Source organism: Vigna unguiculata, chromosome 9 (genome assembly GCF_004118075.2).
Source record: "Vigna unguiculata cultivar IT97K-499-35 chromosome 9, ASM411807v1, whole genome shotgun sequence".
NCBI lineage: Eukaryota > Viridiplantae > Streptophyta > Magnoliopsida > Fabales > Fabaceae > Vigna > Vigna unguiculata.
Window position 1 is genome coordinate 19,690,714 of NC_040287.1, and position 16,717 is coordinate 19,707,430.

General features: G+C 35.5%; 1 protein-coding gene and 1 long non-coding RNA gene across 2 annotated transcripts; both read left to right on the forward strand.

Annotated features, from left to right (window-relative positions):
• Nucleotides 1–998: 998 nt before the first annotated feature.
• Nucleotides 999–3,416, forward strand: LOC114163805 (acetolactate synthase 3, chloroplastic-like). The gene has a single exon (XM_028048141.1). It carries the CDS (start codon nt 1,145–1,147, stop codon nt 3,107–3,109), a length of 1,965 nt encoding a protein of 654 aa, XP_027903942.1. The 5' UTR covers nt 999–1,144; the 3' UTR covers nt 3,110–3,416.
• Nucleotides 3,417–8,634: 5,218 nt separating this feature from the next.
• LOC114195861 lies at nt 8,635–16,003 on the forward strand. Its single transcript, XR_003606589.1, has 3 exons — nt 8,635–8,779; nt 8,905–8,992; nt 15,810–16,003. It is a non-coding gene; the product is annotated as an uncharacterized LOC114195861 (long non-coding RNA).
• The last annotated feature ends 714 nt before the right edge of the window (nt 16,004–16,717 follow it).

Sequence of the window (16,717 nt, forward strand, 5' to 3'; positions counted from 1 at the left end):
ACAACTGCAGCTCTTAGAACAAAGGGGCAGATTTCTGAAAGTGAGTAAGAAAGTTAGGGTTAGGGCAGACTTAGGGTCTCGTTTCCTTTTGGGCCAGCCCTAGGCCCAACTGACTTTAGGGTAGCCCTTTAAATTAAGACAGCAGAAAAAAACCTAGGCCTTACATTTCCCTAGAAGATCTTATAAAGAAATAAATACATGGAAGTTTAATTTTATTATTTCATTTGCATGAATTACTTTCGATGTAATTTCATTAAACATATTTTATTTAATAAGTTAGCCCTTAATTATGGAACTTTCGGCACTAAAATAATAATAATTGATAGATGCATTATAAAATTTGAAAATTGATACATGATATTTAAATTTTAGGGTTAAATGTGTTTTTTTTTTCGGTTAAAATTGAAATTAGTCGTTGCTAGAAATTTTGAATAAATTTAGTCTTTTATTTTTTATAAATACATGTATTTAGTCATTTCAATCAAATTTTTTAAAATTTTTTAAAATTTATTTAACGTTTCAAATATATTTCTCAATTCAAATTAAAATGAATATGTATCCAACAATATAAATAAATTAAAATATTATAATAAAATACGTTTAAAATATAAAATAAATTTAATATAATTTAATTAAAAAAATTACATTTACATATCTCTAAAAATAATAGAACTAAATTAATTTTAAATTTTCAAGAAGAATTAATTTAAATTTTCGTTTAAAGTTAAAAAAAACATAAAACATATTTAATTCTTATATTTATTATTGGATTCATAAAATATAGTTAAAATGATTTAAAATAATTTTAATTGTTTAGTTGTTTCCTGGTCTTCTCAAGTGATTTATGTTTTATCATTATGGTTTTTAAGTGGGCGGGGCCCTGTCAAAACACAACCATAAAAAAATGCTGCTTCTTTTATTTGCAGACTCTGTGTGGCTATCACACTTTCACATCACACTCGCATTCTATAATAGACACCACTCACACTCAGTGCAAGTCACTGTTAAATTTCCCATTTTACCCACAGAGAACCATCTGAGTTATGAGCAAAACGGAAGGGCATAAGGGTAAAACAAAAGTTCCTCTTCACTCACCATAAAATCATGACCATCACAGAGTGTTGGCAAGTACCCTCTGTTCACAATGGCGGCCACCGCGTCCAGAACTCCATTTTCTGCTTCTTCCTCGTACTCGACCTTCCCCAAACGCATTGTCAGATCCACCATCCCTCTCTCTCACCCAGCCCTCACCAAGCCCTCTCACGCTCACCCTCTCGCAATCTCATGCTCCCACCCCAAGCCTCACGCAGCCACACCAACCGCCGTCGTCGTGTCGCCACCGGCCGCCGAGCCCTTCCTCTCGCGGTTCGCACCAGGTGAGCCACGCAAGGGCGCGGACATCCTCGTGGAGGCGCTGGAGCGGCAGGGCGTCACCACGGTCTTCGCGTACCCCGGCGGCGCGTCGATGGAAATCCACCAGGCGCTAACGCGTTCCCCGGCCATTCGCAACGTGCTCCCGCGCCACGAGCAGGGCGGCGTGTTCGCGGCCGAGGGGTACGCGCGTTCGTCTGGGCTCCCCGGTGTGTGTATCGCCACCTCCGGCCCCGGCGCTACGAACCTGGTGAGCGGTCTAGCGGACGCGATGATGGACAGCGTGCCGGTTGTGGCCATCACCGGGCAGGTCCCGCGGCGGATGATCGGCACCGACGCTTTCCAGGAAACCCCCATCGTGGAAGTTTCCAGATCCATCACCAAACACAACTACCTCATCCTCGACGTAGACGACATTCCTCGGGTCGTGAGCGAGGCCTTTTTCGTCGCCACTTCGGGCCGTCCCGGTCCAGTCCTCATCGACGTCCCCAAAGACGTTCAGCAGCAACTAGCGGTTCCTAATTGGGACCTTCCGGTTAAGCTCCCCGGGTACGCCGCCAGGCTGCCCAAGCTCCCCAGCGAGGCCCAGTTGGAACAGATTGTCAGACTCATATTGGAGGCCCAGAAGCCCGTTTTGTATGTGGGAGGTGGCTCTTTGAACTCCAGCGCCGAGTTGAAGCGGTTTGTGGAACTCGCCGGGATTCCTGTTGCCAGCACTTTAATGGGCCTTGGAACTTTCCCAATGAGCCACGAGCATTCCCTTCAAATGTTGGGGATGCATGGTACTGTTTATGCCAACTACGCCGTTGATAAAAGTGATTTGTTGCTTGCCTTTGGGGTGAGGTTTGACGACCGTGTCACCGGGAAGCTAGAGGCATTTGCTAGCAGGGCTAAGATTGTTCACATTGATATTGATTCCGCTGAGATTGGGAAGAATAAGCAGCCACACGTATCTGTTTGTGCTGATTTGAAGTTGGCATTACAGGGTATCAATAGGATTTTGGAGGATATGGGGGTGAAGGGTAAGCTTGATCTTGGAGCTTGGAGAGCAGAGATTAATGTGCAGAAAGAAAAGTTTCCTTTGAGTTACAAGAAGTTTGATGATGGGATTTCTCCACAGCACGCTATTGAGGTTCTGGATGAGTTGACAAATGGAGATGCTATTGTTAGCACTGGGGTAGGGCAGCATCAAATGTGGGCTGCACAATTCTACAAGTACAAGAGGCCTAGACAGTGGTTGACCTCAGGGGGTCTTGGAGCTATGGGTTTTGGATTGCCTGCGGCTATTGGTGCTGCTGTTGCGAACCCTGGTGCTTTGGTTGTGGACATTGATGGAGATGGGAGTTTCATAATGAATATTCAGGAGTTGGCGACTATAAGAGTGGAGAATCTCCCTGTTAAGATAATGTTGTTGAATAATCAGCACTTGGGTATGGTGGTTCAGTGGGAGGATCGGTTCTACAAGGCCAACAGAGCTCACACGTATCTGGGAGATCCCTCGAGGGAGGATGAGATATTCCCAAACATGCTAAAGTTTGCAGATGCTTGTGGGATACCCGGGGTTCGTGTGACGAAGAAGGAAGAGCTTAGATGGGCAATTCAGAAAATGCTGGACACCCCTGGCCCCTATCTTCTTGAGGTCATAGTGCCTCATCAGGAACACGTGCTGCCCATGATTCCCAGTAATGGATCCTTCAATGATGTCATTACTGAGGGTGATGGTAGAACTAGGTACTGATTGTCAACACCAAATATTCCCTCATGCTTGTTTTGTTCAATGTATAAAAGATAGTGCTTTTCTAGTTCCAGGCTTTGGCCTCTGTAGTAGTTTTTGGTAGCAAGATTATGTATTTCCCCTTTTATTTAACTTGTCATATGCAGTGGCGTCTATCCCCTGTTTTATGTACTGCAGCCTTTGGTTTTTCTGTAGTATCAGACTGAAAATGATATGCAAGACATACTATTTCTGTCACAAGTATAAGCAGAATCTATTGAAGGAAGCAGGATTCAATCAAAATGAAATGAAAACATGCACATTCCTCTTTTAACTTGTGGAGATCCTTACTGTACCTCGATCTAACTTGTCCACAAAAACTCCTCTGCTACCCGATCTTTCCTATAAAGTTCCATATACAACATACTTCTTTTGATGTCAGAAATGGCAAAGTTGGACTACTTATAGGAAATGGGTTCTGTGCATAAAAATGAAAAATCACTTTTTTTCCGTTAAATCATTTTCTTACAAATAGGTAAAATGTGGATGTTTATTGGATTGGAGAAAGATTGCATCAAGAAAGTCATGAACTTGACATTACAAAACAATATGTAATGACTTATCTTAAATTGCTTCACGTAAGATAGCTAAATGGCAATTGCTATTGATAACTACAAATTTAGTAATAATTGGTCTTTTTACAGTAAACCATGTAAACCATGTATCTAATAATAAATGCATTTGTTTTTTCAGTAAACCATACCAAAATATTTGTCATTTAGTTGTGGTTTCTATTTAAGTCTTCAGTTATTCGTAAAGCCCATTTACTTTGTTTTCTTCAAAAATAGGAATGGCGGAGTACCTTGACATTTAAATGGAGATTGTGAGTATTCTCAACAATTCTTAAGGTGGAAGTGGGGACATAATTATAACTAAGTGAAGTAATAAGATCACTCATTCAAGGAAAAAGAAAAAATAGAAGAGAGCATACGGGGATCCAGAACAAATGAGATGACTCAATCACGCACTCTTTAAGATTGTCGACCATGTCTCCCTTTTATTTAAGTAACTTGCTATTTATTGTCCGGTCTTTGAGTTGAATTATTCAAAGTAGTAAAAGCATAACAATTAAGTAACAAAAGATAATAACTGCAATAAATTAATATTATTTTTCTCTTATTAACTCTTGATAAGATTGGAGATTGACAGTCACAAATAATATACACATAGTAAACAGGTTCAAAATCTAAACACGTCTCTCCAACCAACCAACGGTTCGACAGCGAGTATTTTTCATTTATATATATATATATATATATATATATATATATATATATATATATATATTTCATCATATTAATCTCTTTTAAGTTTTAATGACTATAAATACATTGAAATAATAATTCTGCTTATATCTTATATCTTAAATTATTTTATTATAAGTAAAGTAATAACATTATTTTTAATTTTTTAAAATATGCATAATATTATGTTAGTAAATAATAATATTAAGTTAATATATAAGATATAAGATATAAAAATTATATTAATTGAAACAAAGTGAAATAAACGAAAAAAGATTTAAAAATAATACTTGATAAACAGAAAACAATAAGAAAAGTAAACAGTTTTATAGAAAATATGTAAAAATAGTTTATAATTTTTAAAAATTTAACAAATAATTATAGTAAAAAAGTAAAATTAAAATTGTGAAATGTGAAAAAAAAGTAATTTTTTATGCATAATTATAAATTATTAAAACGTAATTTATAAATATTAATAATCTAAATGACAACATTAATATATATATTTATATTTTTAAAATGATAAAATATAAAAGAAATTAATTCTTTAAATTATTTTTATTTCAACTTTATTTTGAAAAAAATATTTGACAAGTTAATCAGTTTGGTCCCTGTAAGGCCCACTTTATTTTCTGCCTTATGTTTTAAAGGCTGCCCCAAATCCGTTGGACCTAAGGGCTGACTAGGGTGTCAAGGCCCCTAAAGCAACTAAGAACCCTCATTCTGGTCTCAATCGCAAACAACCCCCTTTCTCTTACACTCTCCTTTCCTTTCAGAAGCTCTACTAGGGTTTGGTTCCTAGTCCTCTTCAAGCTAGCTCAAATTCATTTTCTACTCCATGTAAGTATTTTTACTAGCTCATATTTGTCCCCGTTAATCACTCTTCATATTTCCAGTTACGGTTTCATGGTAACCCCATTTCTTAGTTCTATTATGCTATTTCTTTCAGTTCTTTAGTTCGTTCCTAGAGTTGCTGTGCTCCGTAGTTGGTGTCGAGGTCCTGTGCTAGCTCAATCCAGGTAATGGAAGTTAGAGTCTTTAGTACTTTTTGTAGATCTACCCGTTTCCAGTCGCGTATCATGTTTTGTATGGATTATATGCTACTATGAATATGTGAAATGCCTAGTTATGTTGTGTGGATATGTATGCATGGATGTTGCAGGGAGAACAGTGACGAGATCGAATGTTTTCGCCCAAGCGAGCCTCTCTCGCCTTGGCGAGACTTGCAGAAACATGCTAGGTTCGTGCTCGAGCTCTCGCTCAGGCGGAGAGCTCTCGTTTGAGCGAGGTGACATCTCGCTCAGGCGAGAGGGCTCGCCTAAGCGAGAATGCATGGGAGCCTTAGCATGCCGCTGCACTTTTGGCCTAGGTGAGGAACCCCACCTTTGGGAGAGGGGTGGTCTCGCTCAGGCGAGTTGGTCTCGCCTAAGCGAGCATTCGAAGAACCTCCCAGGACCTCTGTCACGATCTCGCCTGAGCGAGAGTCTGCAGCTTGAGCGAGGGCATTCCTCTCGCTTGAGTGAGGACTCCTAACTTGAGCGAGATCCACTACAGGCCACACTATTTTCCTCTAATGGTTGATTTTTGGTGTTTTGATTGGTTGGTTTATTTTATTTACAGTACGAAACATGTAATTCTGCATGAAATCTCTGAGGTTATGAATTTAATGGATGTGTTGGCATGATCTTGGCATGTAATGAGCGTGAAATGGTTAGTATTAAAGTGTCATGGTATTGGTATGAGTCGAAATTCTATATTCACGGATTGGGAAGAATGAGTTGGTATGGATTCAACATGGAATATGAATGAGGATTGGTTACAAAAGTTGGCATGAGGTTTATATGCATGATAAATATTACTCAATTGATTGAATATGATTGGTGTGTGGTCAGGACGTAATTCCTCGAAATCTCTAGGTGAGATTTTAGGTTGGTGCCTTAGTTGGTTGGGACGTAATTCCATGACTCCTGTTAGTGGGAGTTCATGGTGGTGCCCCATCTATATAATTTAGTAAGGATTCAAGGTAAGGTTGCATCCTGACGCTCTAAGGAGTCAGTTAGTCTCACATAGAGCGAACTGACTCTTGTGGTAAGAGTAGTAGGAAGCCTGAAACTCATTAAGGGCTAGCCTTGTGTGTGGGGGATTGAGACATTGTAACACTTAGCTCGGGGGTGAGCAGGGAAAAATCCACCACAAGTGCAAGCATCCGCTGAATCTGACTAAGTTATATGTATCCGGATGAGTCGAGTCTGAGACTTAGTGTATTGTTTGCAAGTCATGACATGATTGGTTAACATATATTCATTGGTCTATGAAATAGCATGTATCTGTATGATCATCAATTTATAACTTAGTTAGATCTAGCTTACCCTTTTGCTTGTTTGGTTGCTTTTATGTCGTTCTTCTACTTTTGCGATGATCATCAATTTATTGATGTGAGCAGATGCGAGAGGTACTCGAGGTCAACAGGTAAGGGATGATTCCACTGCATAGTCCGCTTGGACTGGATTCCGTTTATTTGGGCTTTTCTCTAGGGTTATGACCTATGTAGCGTCATACTTTTGGGTTATATTTTGAATTACTATTGACTCTTTTCTTTACTTGTCTATTGGCATCGTGGTGTGCCCTAATTCAATTATGTTTTCGTTGGTTAACTGTAAGGAGTAGCGACTTTACTCCAGGACCTTGTTTCCTTTACTATTTTGTGTAATGTTTCATTTAATTATATTATATTTTAAATGGGACGTTACGGTCCCTGTTTTTTACTCCTCAATTTGATTGAGTGACTCTCGAGTATTATGAACCACTATACCATTCTACCATTTTCCCAATATTAGTTAAATAAGAAAAAGTTAAATAATAAGATAGAAACGATTATTTATAAAATATTACATAGATACACTATTAAAAAAACTCATATTTTCTGTCAATTTTGTTTTGAAAACTTTTTCGTAGGAAATACTTACAAATTTTGTTGTGAAAAAAAGTTTGCAGGAAATTGCTACCAATTTTCTTGTAAAATATTTTGTATAAAACACTTTTTACAACAAATTTTATAAGAAATACTTGCAAATTTTATAATTTTGTAGGAAATGATTACCCACAAAGTAATTACTTGCTAATTAAAATTTTTAGAAAAAAAGGTAGAAAAAAGATTTTTTGTGTAAATGTTTTTAACAAATTTGCGAGAAAAATTGCATGTAATATGAGAATTTTTAGTAGTGATAATTTTGAAAGAATAATATAAGTTATTATTTATTTACTTTGAAATAATTAATTACTTATAAGTTTATAAGACTCCTTCAATTAACTCGTATTTATGTTATTTATTGATATTAATTTGTTAAAAGAATTATAATGTTATTCTTTAAATCAATATTTAAAATTAATCATATTGTTCCGCATACAATTAGTGTTTAAAGAGAATAATGATTACAAAATTCATGGTTATTCATCTTGTCCGATCCTAATACAAAAGTAAAAGCTTTTTCTCATTAATTTTCAACATTTATTTTTTTATTAAAAGTTTGTTCATTTATTGGGAAATATGTCAACCAGAAGATTATAACTTTTATAAAAAAAGGCAAAAGAATTAAAAAAAAACTTATGAATAGGGTAATTTCTAGGAATCTTCATACAATCAGGGCCAGGTAGAACATCTATAATCTCTGCACAGAAGGCCTGTGGTAAGTTTTTATCATGAAGCTAATTCTTGTTTTCTTGCCAAGTTTGCCATCCACAGGAGTCTTAATTCCAACAATTATGATGAAACCTATCATTTTCTTTAAAAAAATTATCCAAATAAACTCTAAAGTAGCATATCCATGTTGGGAAAGCGTTACTATTCTTCCCATTTAGATAATCTACTGTGAACTGCATTATTTGTGCACCATAATAAACTTTCAATCTTGACAAGACAAAAAGATACATCATCTTTATTCATTAGTGGCCACTTTTTCTCTAGAGTATTTGGAACCCAACATGACATAATAATTCTTTGACCTTCATACATTTATCATCCATTACTTTTTAGCCTTTTGAATATTTTGAAGGATGCTATGGTTGCTGATTGGGGACTTTTTTTCATCATGAATTAAAAAAATATTCAGGTAAGAGTAGTGTTTCAAACATTTACATAGACAAATACGTTTTTTTTTTTCAGGTTAAATTTTTTAAAACATTATAAAATCTATTTTTCCTATATAACCTCAAATTGCAAGCTCTTTGTTTTCAAAAGAAGCATAAATTCCTTTCTTCCTTTCTCTCCACTCCATCTCCATCTTTGAACCTCCACTCCTCATTCTCTGTTTGATAGTTTATAGAACTGAGACTGCAGGGTCGTTCCTCGCGACAAGATCTTCGATTTCTATCGATGAGTTTCTTATTTGGGGTAAGCCATTTTTTCTCGCCTTCTTCGATTCTTCTACGGTGCATGCAAGTATTCCTTGTTTACATATGTCTTTTTGGTTTCCATCTGATATCTCTTCTACTCGGTGGCTGTGTGAACACGATCAGATTGTTTTCCATTGTCTGAAGTCGAGGTTGAACTTTCGCAAGTTCAAAGATGCCTTGGGGTTCATAAAGTTCGAGTCTATATTCGAAGGTGAGGGAAGCTAGATTTTCACAAATTGCATGATGATTTTTCTACCAAATTTGTTATTTGCATGTTGAATCTGTTATGGGTACTATTGTTATGATGCATAATGGGTGTTTTGATCCATGAGCTATTGATTTTATTCCTTATGAGTGTGAAGGGAAAAATCTTTAATTTTTACATGTCTTGAAGATGTGTATGTGTTATGAAATTTTGGGAATTTTGTTGAATGCATGTTAATTGAGATACATTTGTATTATTTAGAGGTTGTAACTGGTTTGGGATTGTTTATGATCTGGTATTATTGAGTTTGGTTGTTCTAGTATGTTGGGTAGTTGAAAAACTACAGATATTGAGCTTCTGCGTCGTAGTGAGCAAATGACTCGCCTAGCGAGTGCCAAGATTAATTTTGACATAGAGTTTTCCTTGCTAGGAAAGCAATTCTCACTGGGTGAGCAATCCTCTTGCTGGGCAAATGGGTTTTCTAGTTATGATTTATCTTAGAAAAGTTTGAATTTTCACTTTGTTCACTGTCGGATCAAGCTGAAAGTTTTATAGCAGGTCCTAGACTTATGATGTTTTTTTTACCGTTGTGTGTAAGACATTGGAAAAAAAAATTAAATAAATATTTGTTTATTTAATATAAATGCATTTAAAAGGGATCTTTATAGTAATTAATGTAGAGAATTATGACAAGGAGCAATGGTAGCTCAAGTGGTTGAGCGTGTGGAGTGGTGTTGAGAGGACCTGTGTTTGAGTCTTGTGTATGCCATTAAGGTGAAGTTTTAATTAATTGATTTATTTTGTGTGCATGTGTGAACATGTGGCATGATGTCATAATTATAGATGTGCATAAAATGTCTAGAAACATGAATTGGAGTTTGAACCTCGACTAGCGTGAAATAACTTCCTTTCACATTTATTATTTTTGCTAAGCCAAGGAAATCCTAAAAAATAATTAGGCTAATAAGTGGGAGAAGGAGGAGAGTGGTGTACTGGAAGCAAGGAATTCGTGGGAACAGTTGGAGAGGGTTTTAGAGCACCAAAATTGGTGAGTGGTCTAGTGTTAGAGGCAAAAAAGGGACTCTTTTCATCAAGGAGGAAGCTTAGGAGTACTCATTGGAGCAAGGAAACTAAGTAAGGGGAGCTGCTCTTACATGGTTATTTTGTGATTGATGTATTTTAAGTTGTGTTGAATGCATGGATGCCTTTCTCTTTCGATTGTCGCTGAAAAAATCACGTTTCTAGGCTTCTGCCCAAAAATTGTTTGGCGGTGTTCTTGAACCGCTAGGCAATACATGCTTTTTGAACTAAGTTTCTGGGTTCTGCCCAGAAACTGCTTGGCGACAATGAAGGCTCGCCAGGCAACACGAATTGGATGCGTTCGTTGTCTACGATTTTGTGGATTCTATTTAAACGTGCACCTTTGATTTTGTGTAACTTCTTGCTTGATGGATGAACCTTTGCTAAATTCTACATGTGTTGAGTGTCTTTAAATTGACCAAAATAGGTGCAATTACGCTTTTTCTCGTATTTTTCGCGTGACAGGGATCGTAAGGCGGTGTTTCCTACCGCTAGGCACTAGGTCTCTAGTTTTGTTTCGCTAGGCGACAAGATATGGTCGCCGGCAAGATATAGTCGCGGGGCGACTACGATTTTTTGGTTTGCGTAGATTTTAGAAAATTGCGTTTTTCGGTTTGTTAACCGTATGATTTAGCTAAATTTTAGACAGCAGGTTCATAACATTTTGTTCTTTAGTTTGAACGGTGTGATACACATGATTGCTGGTTTGGGAAGTCTTTAAAATGTATGAATAATCTCTTGATAATTTCAAGAAACTACTAATGTGAATCTATGTATGGATACATGATCATGTAGAGTGCTAAATATTGGTTTTGGTGTGATGTATTGGGATAAATGAAGTGTGTAGGTACTGTTTTGGAAGCAAGTTCAATGTGGCATGAGTTGGAATCATGATTAGGTTCTTTTGTGAGTCTCCATAAATTTGAATGTTCCTTTGGATTAGTCACATGTTGAGAATTGGTTTATTGGTGAATGCATGTGTATCAATATAAATGAAAATTTTGCATAGGAGGTGTGAAATGCTATATTAATTCGCATTGGTGCATAGAATCATGTGCTTAAGTTGTTAGAGTGTTGCTTTATATTTGATATGAGCATCTATTATTCATAAGTTGAAATTGAATGCTAGCATGGATTTAAATGGTGGAGTATATATATGAATATATAAGGGTTGATGCATATGATATGTGGTGATCATTTTGAGCCATGTTGAAATGGGTAAACTAATGTTCTGGATTCTAGAGGTGTATGCCTTAGATGGCTAGATGTTAGGACCTTTTAGAGGTGCAAAAATTAGTAGTGTATAGCTCCTGTTGGTGTTGTTAGACTACCAGGTAGGGATGACAACAAGGTGGGGCGGGGACGAGTTTCGCTATCCCATACCCATCCCCGTCAAAAAAATTCATCCCCATCCCCATACCAAAACTCAACGGGTATCAAACTTTTGTCCCATCCCCATCCCCACCGGGTAACGGGTATAATCTCATACCCATACCCGTACCCGTTTTCTTACTACTTTAATATTAATTTTAATTATTTTTATAAAATAATAAAAAATTACGGTAAAGGAAACATAATATTATCAAATATTCAATATTAGGAGAATGATTGTTTCTTCGATATCAAATACTTTGAAATAAATTATAATTTTTTACATTTTAGATTAGAATACCAAATAAAATTTTATGAGAACCAAAACGTTTATTAAATTTGGAAACATTAATGAAAACTAGTTGATAAAATTTAAAAATATTTTAAAAAAATATATAAAAGGAAAAAAATATTCAAATTAAAATATATTTTAAATGTTTGTTTACTTCAATTTTTTAAATTATAATGAATATCTTTTTTATACACTAATAAAAGTTATAATACATCACTTGATAAAAAAATAACACAGAACAAATAATAAACATAATAAAATTTTAACATAGATCTTGTATCTTTTGAACTCCAATATATGTTAGATGGTGATAAAAAAATATTCATAGCAATTACATTAAATTTTTATATTGTAGTAAATAAAAATTATTTATACAATTATAGTGAAAAAAATTAAAGTATGATTGTAATGAGTTAGAAAATAAAAAATAATTAGATAAAATATATCGAAATAGTATTCTACATGATGAAAATAAACAAAAAATAAAAATATTAAAAAATTAACAAATGTGTGTCTTATAAACAATTTGGAGACTATTGGAAGGAATCGCACAAAGGAAAACAAATGTATAATTAAGGGTATGATAAGATGAAAAATATCTTAGATATCTCAGAAAAATTTTCAAATATCAACATATATACATTCAATGGTTGAGAAATAACAAAAATTGTTTTAGCAAAACAAAAGAGTTCTTCAAATGGAACAAAAATTAATAATAATAAGTAATTTTTTTTATATTACCTAGTAAATGAAAGGTTTATGCTTTTAACCACTTAAATTGAGAGTATTAAATATTTTCATGTGAAAGAAAAATATACAATAAATAAAAATATTAAAAAATAATAGAAACATTCAAATGTTAGAAATGCAATTTTTTTAATTGACATACATCATTTTAACATAATTACATAAAGGTTATGATAAGATAAAAAAGTATATTGGAGATGCAAATGAGTTTCATAACAAACCAAATAATTAAAAGAAATAAAAAATAGAAAGTATATATATATATATATATATATGATTACTTAATTAATTGTGAATATTTTAATAATTTAAACGAGAATAGAGATATGGCGGGGATGAGTATTATAGCGGGGATATGTACATCCCCCAAATCAAGTCAAGCTCCATCTACAAAGGCTTAAAGAATTTGTGGTCAAATTCTCTCCAAGGAGAGGAGGATGATGAAGGATTGACCCTAACCAAGGATGGAGGGACATGCTTAAGAAGACTAAACATGTTTAGAAAGGAAGTTCACTAATCCTTCATCCCTTTCATTTGTGTTTGTTATTTTTGATTCCCTAAGTTGACTTAGTTGAATAAAATTTAGTTGACTTGTTGACCTTTGACTAGGTTTGACTTGTTGACTATAGTTGACTTGACTTAAGCCAACATGCTAATCTATGTTTATTTGCTTTGTAGGTTAATTAGGAGTAAGAAAGCAATGCTAGGTGGCGCATGGTGATTGAGGAGCATAAATGATGTGGAGGAGAGAGTAAAGCAAAGGCATAAAGCATAAAGTAAAATGCATGAAGCAAATGTACCTATGTACCTTTGGTCTCCTTTGTTTTTAGCACACTTTGGCCACTTTTTGGAGACATATGAGACACATTCTTTGTCTCCTTTGGTGCTAGAACGAAATTAGCCTTGCACACACCATAGTTAGCTCTTTTGTCTCTCATTTTTTGTAACCTTATTTGACCTAGTTTTTAGAAGCTAGGGTTAGGTTTTTGTAGAGACATCCTTAGGTATCTTTTATTTGCTTAAAGGCCCCTAAACTCTTCTATATAAGGGGTGCTCCTAGACATGTAAAAGGGGTTGAATATTTTGAAGTAAAAACACTCTTGTGTCTCAACCATTTGTGAGAGTTTCCTCCTTTGGGAGTGAATACTTTTAAGCCTTATCTTGCATAGCAAGTGGCGGCACACAGCCACTCATCTTCAAGGTTGCCATGGCTTCTAGCCTAGCCTTGTAGTGGCGTGCTTCTCGCATTCTTTACCATTTCTTTCCTTTCCATTTTATGTTTTCTTCTTCCTTTAATTGTTCTTGGTTTTCTATGATTTATGTGCTTTCCATTTCCTTTTTGTATTGAATCAATCCATCATCTTCTTCTCTTGAGCTTTGTGAAAGGAACCTTCACATCTAGATAGGTTGCTATCTTAATGTCCAGTGGGGATTTCACTTAGATTTCTTAATCAACTCACACCATATTCAATCATCTTAAAAAGGAACAAGATAATCCTTCATCCGTGGTCTATGCTGGAGTATCACCTGACGGTGTGTAGGCAGCGCTAGGCGATAACGTGGGGGCAGTGTGTTGTTTTGTTGCATTTTGCATGGTTAGGTGTGTTGGTCCTAGTTTGGGAGATGCTTGACAGTATCACGAGCGGATAGGTTCATGATTGATGATGGAACGCGTGATTAATATGTGCAAGGAGGTTCATATTAATGATACTCTCATGTGAGGATACGAGCGAGGAGGTTCGTATGTTCTGTGCTCACACTTGAGAGTTGTTGCGAGCGGGGAGGTTCATAGCTAGATTGATCATGCGTGTTAGACTATGGGCAGGGAGGTCCGTAGAGTTGAACTACGAGTAGGGAGGTTTGTAGAGTTGGACCAAGAGCGAACATGTTCTTGAAAGCATTAGAATCCCTAAGACCTAGGTTGAGTGTGTATTGATCTTATATAGGTCGGGTTGATGATATTGAAAGTTTTACACGACTTGTGGTAATGACTTTGAGTATGACTTGTTAGGGGACCATTTACGAGTTATATAACTTGTAATGGGGAGTTAAACATGTGACCATTCTAGGTTGGAGCGTGATGGTAATTGGAATTTCAGTGTGAGCGTGCTAATTGTGGCTAGTACGAAGTGTTTCACTTGATTGCCCTTCATGGTCGAAGCCGGTGAGGCTGGTAGTCTTATGATAATACGAATTGTGGATTGTATTGGGGAGCTCCACTAGGTGTTGTAGATTGTAGTTTGTAACAGGATAATTCTTGCATGTGATCTACAAGTGGTAGCCGATAGATGGTGGAACCACAAGTTGGAGCTTGTGGCAACAAGAGTCATCTCAAGGACATTATCAGAGTGTGTAGAATCTGGATGAACATGGTGGAAGACCATGATTTCTAGTGCATGAGGGTGAATGTCCTCAAAGGGGGGTTTTGGGGTAAATTAATATGATGTGGGTAAGGGTTTTATAATGAGCTCACCTTTTCTGTGTGTGGTTGGCGATGATTCTGTAACTCGTTACACGAAAGCAATTGATATTGTAGGTGGCGAGGTTGGCCTCTAGAGTCGGAGAGGGGTTAGCTTTGGAGATATTTTGACAACTATTTTATGTATTTTGAATACAATTGAATTTACGGTTTGGGAACTTGAAACTTGTAATACTTTTAGTTTAAGTTTTGATTTTTGCGCTATTAATAATATTTAAATTTCCCACATTTTGGGAAAGAGGTTTTATTAATTTCCGGATTTTATTATGTATGACTCTATTTTATTTAAATTAGTAATATCTGGCTAGAATGTTACATTGTGATCTTTGCTTGAAAGTTTATAGTGAGAGTGTTTTTCTTGTGAGGTTCCTATTGATTAGGCGGTTGACAACTTTGACATTTGTCACTTGTTTAGTGCATAACTTTTTCTATAGGTATCCAATTTGATTGATTCTTTTTGCATTGAGTTCTTGATTCAATTATCTTTAATTTGAATGTAAGAACATAACTTTTGGAGCTTTGTACAAGTTGCAGTTTTATTTTTAAAACCACTAACCAATTTGCATGTGTTGTTAAGTTACTGCGTAAATTACTTGGTGATTATGTGAATGTGTGGGGATGATATGAACTTTTGGAATATAATGATGTATTGTGATGGTGTGATGATGACCTTGTAAATGGATATGTTGATGATATAATGTATGAATCTTGTTTAATTGTGAATTGAGAATGATGAATAGATTTTCAAGGGAAAATCCTTTTAAAGGATGTGTGCTTTGGTGTGCATTGATGTAAGGACTCAAAATTTGGAAGTTTATCCTAACACTCTACTAATCATTCAAATTCATGTATAGGAGAATGAATTAGGAGTGAGAGTATCAGGAGGTCCTGATTGGAAGAACCATTTGTTGTTCTAGGAACCTTATAGGATTAACCTTGTGGGTGGAGGTTATCCATCACAAATGCCAAATATTCCAAGTACTTCTACCTCTATGCTTGTTATCCGGATAACTAAGTCTAATGGGTCTTTTATGTTATGACTTGTTGCTTATAATGGTGTGAATTACTTAGTTCCCTAATATGATTTAATTTATGATTGTAAATCAAGTAATTTATATACTTTATGTGTGCTTTTTTGAATAGTAACCATATAAGTGCATTATTATTTTAGGCTGTTACAATTTTGGTTCTCAAATAATTGAATTTTGAATAGTAAGTGAAAGGAATCTAATTGAAAAGTATATTACTTGAATCCTGAAGTGGATTTTTAACTTTTTTTTTCTTTTTCATTTAAAAAAGAAGAGAATTTTTGAAAAAAAATCATCTAAAAAAAATTATAGAGTTTAAATTTGGCTCTTAGAGTACTAAATTCTGATATAAAAAAATTGTGCAATCTGCATACATATTTGGAATGTTATTTGGGTCATTTTTGGGTCTTGGGTCAGTGTATGGCTTCGGTTGAACAAAAAGTCCTCCATCAAGTACGGGTCACAAAATAAGTTGAGTTCAACGGATTGGGTTTAAATTTTCAATCCATTATTCCGTTTTAGTCCAGTTTAGTCTGAAAAAAAGTCACGGGTCCAATTTGAACCGTTTTTGCCGACGGGCAATGAGAGGCGAGATTAACCTATTTTGCCATACTACCATCAAGCATTTTCCAGTCTATGTCCACTTACCAGATTTTCAAAAACCAAGCTGCATGCAGCGGCAAATATAACTAAGAACACTTTATAATTGTGTTTAAGGTTAAAGAAAGTCTGAA

Coding starts and splice junctions, on each gene's coding strand:
- LOC114163805 (XM_028048141.1), top strand. CDS start 1,145: ATGGCGGCCACCGCGTCCAGAACTCCATTTTCTGCTTCTTCCTCGTAC.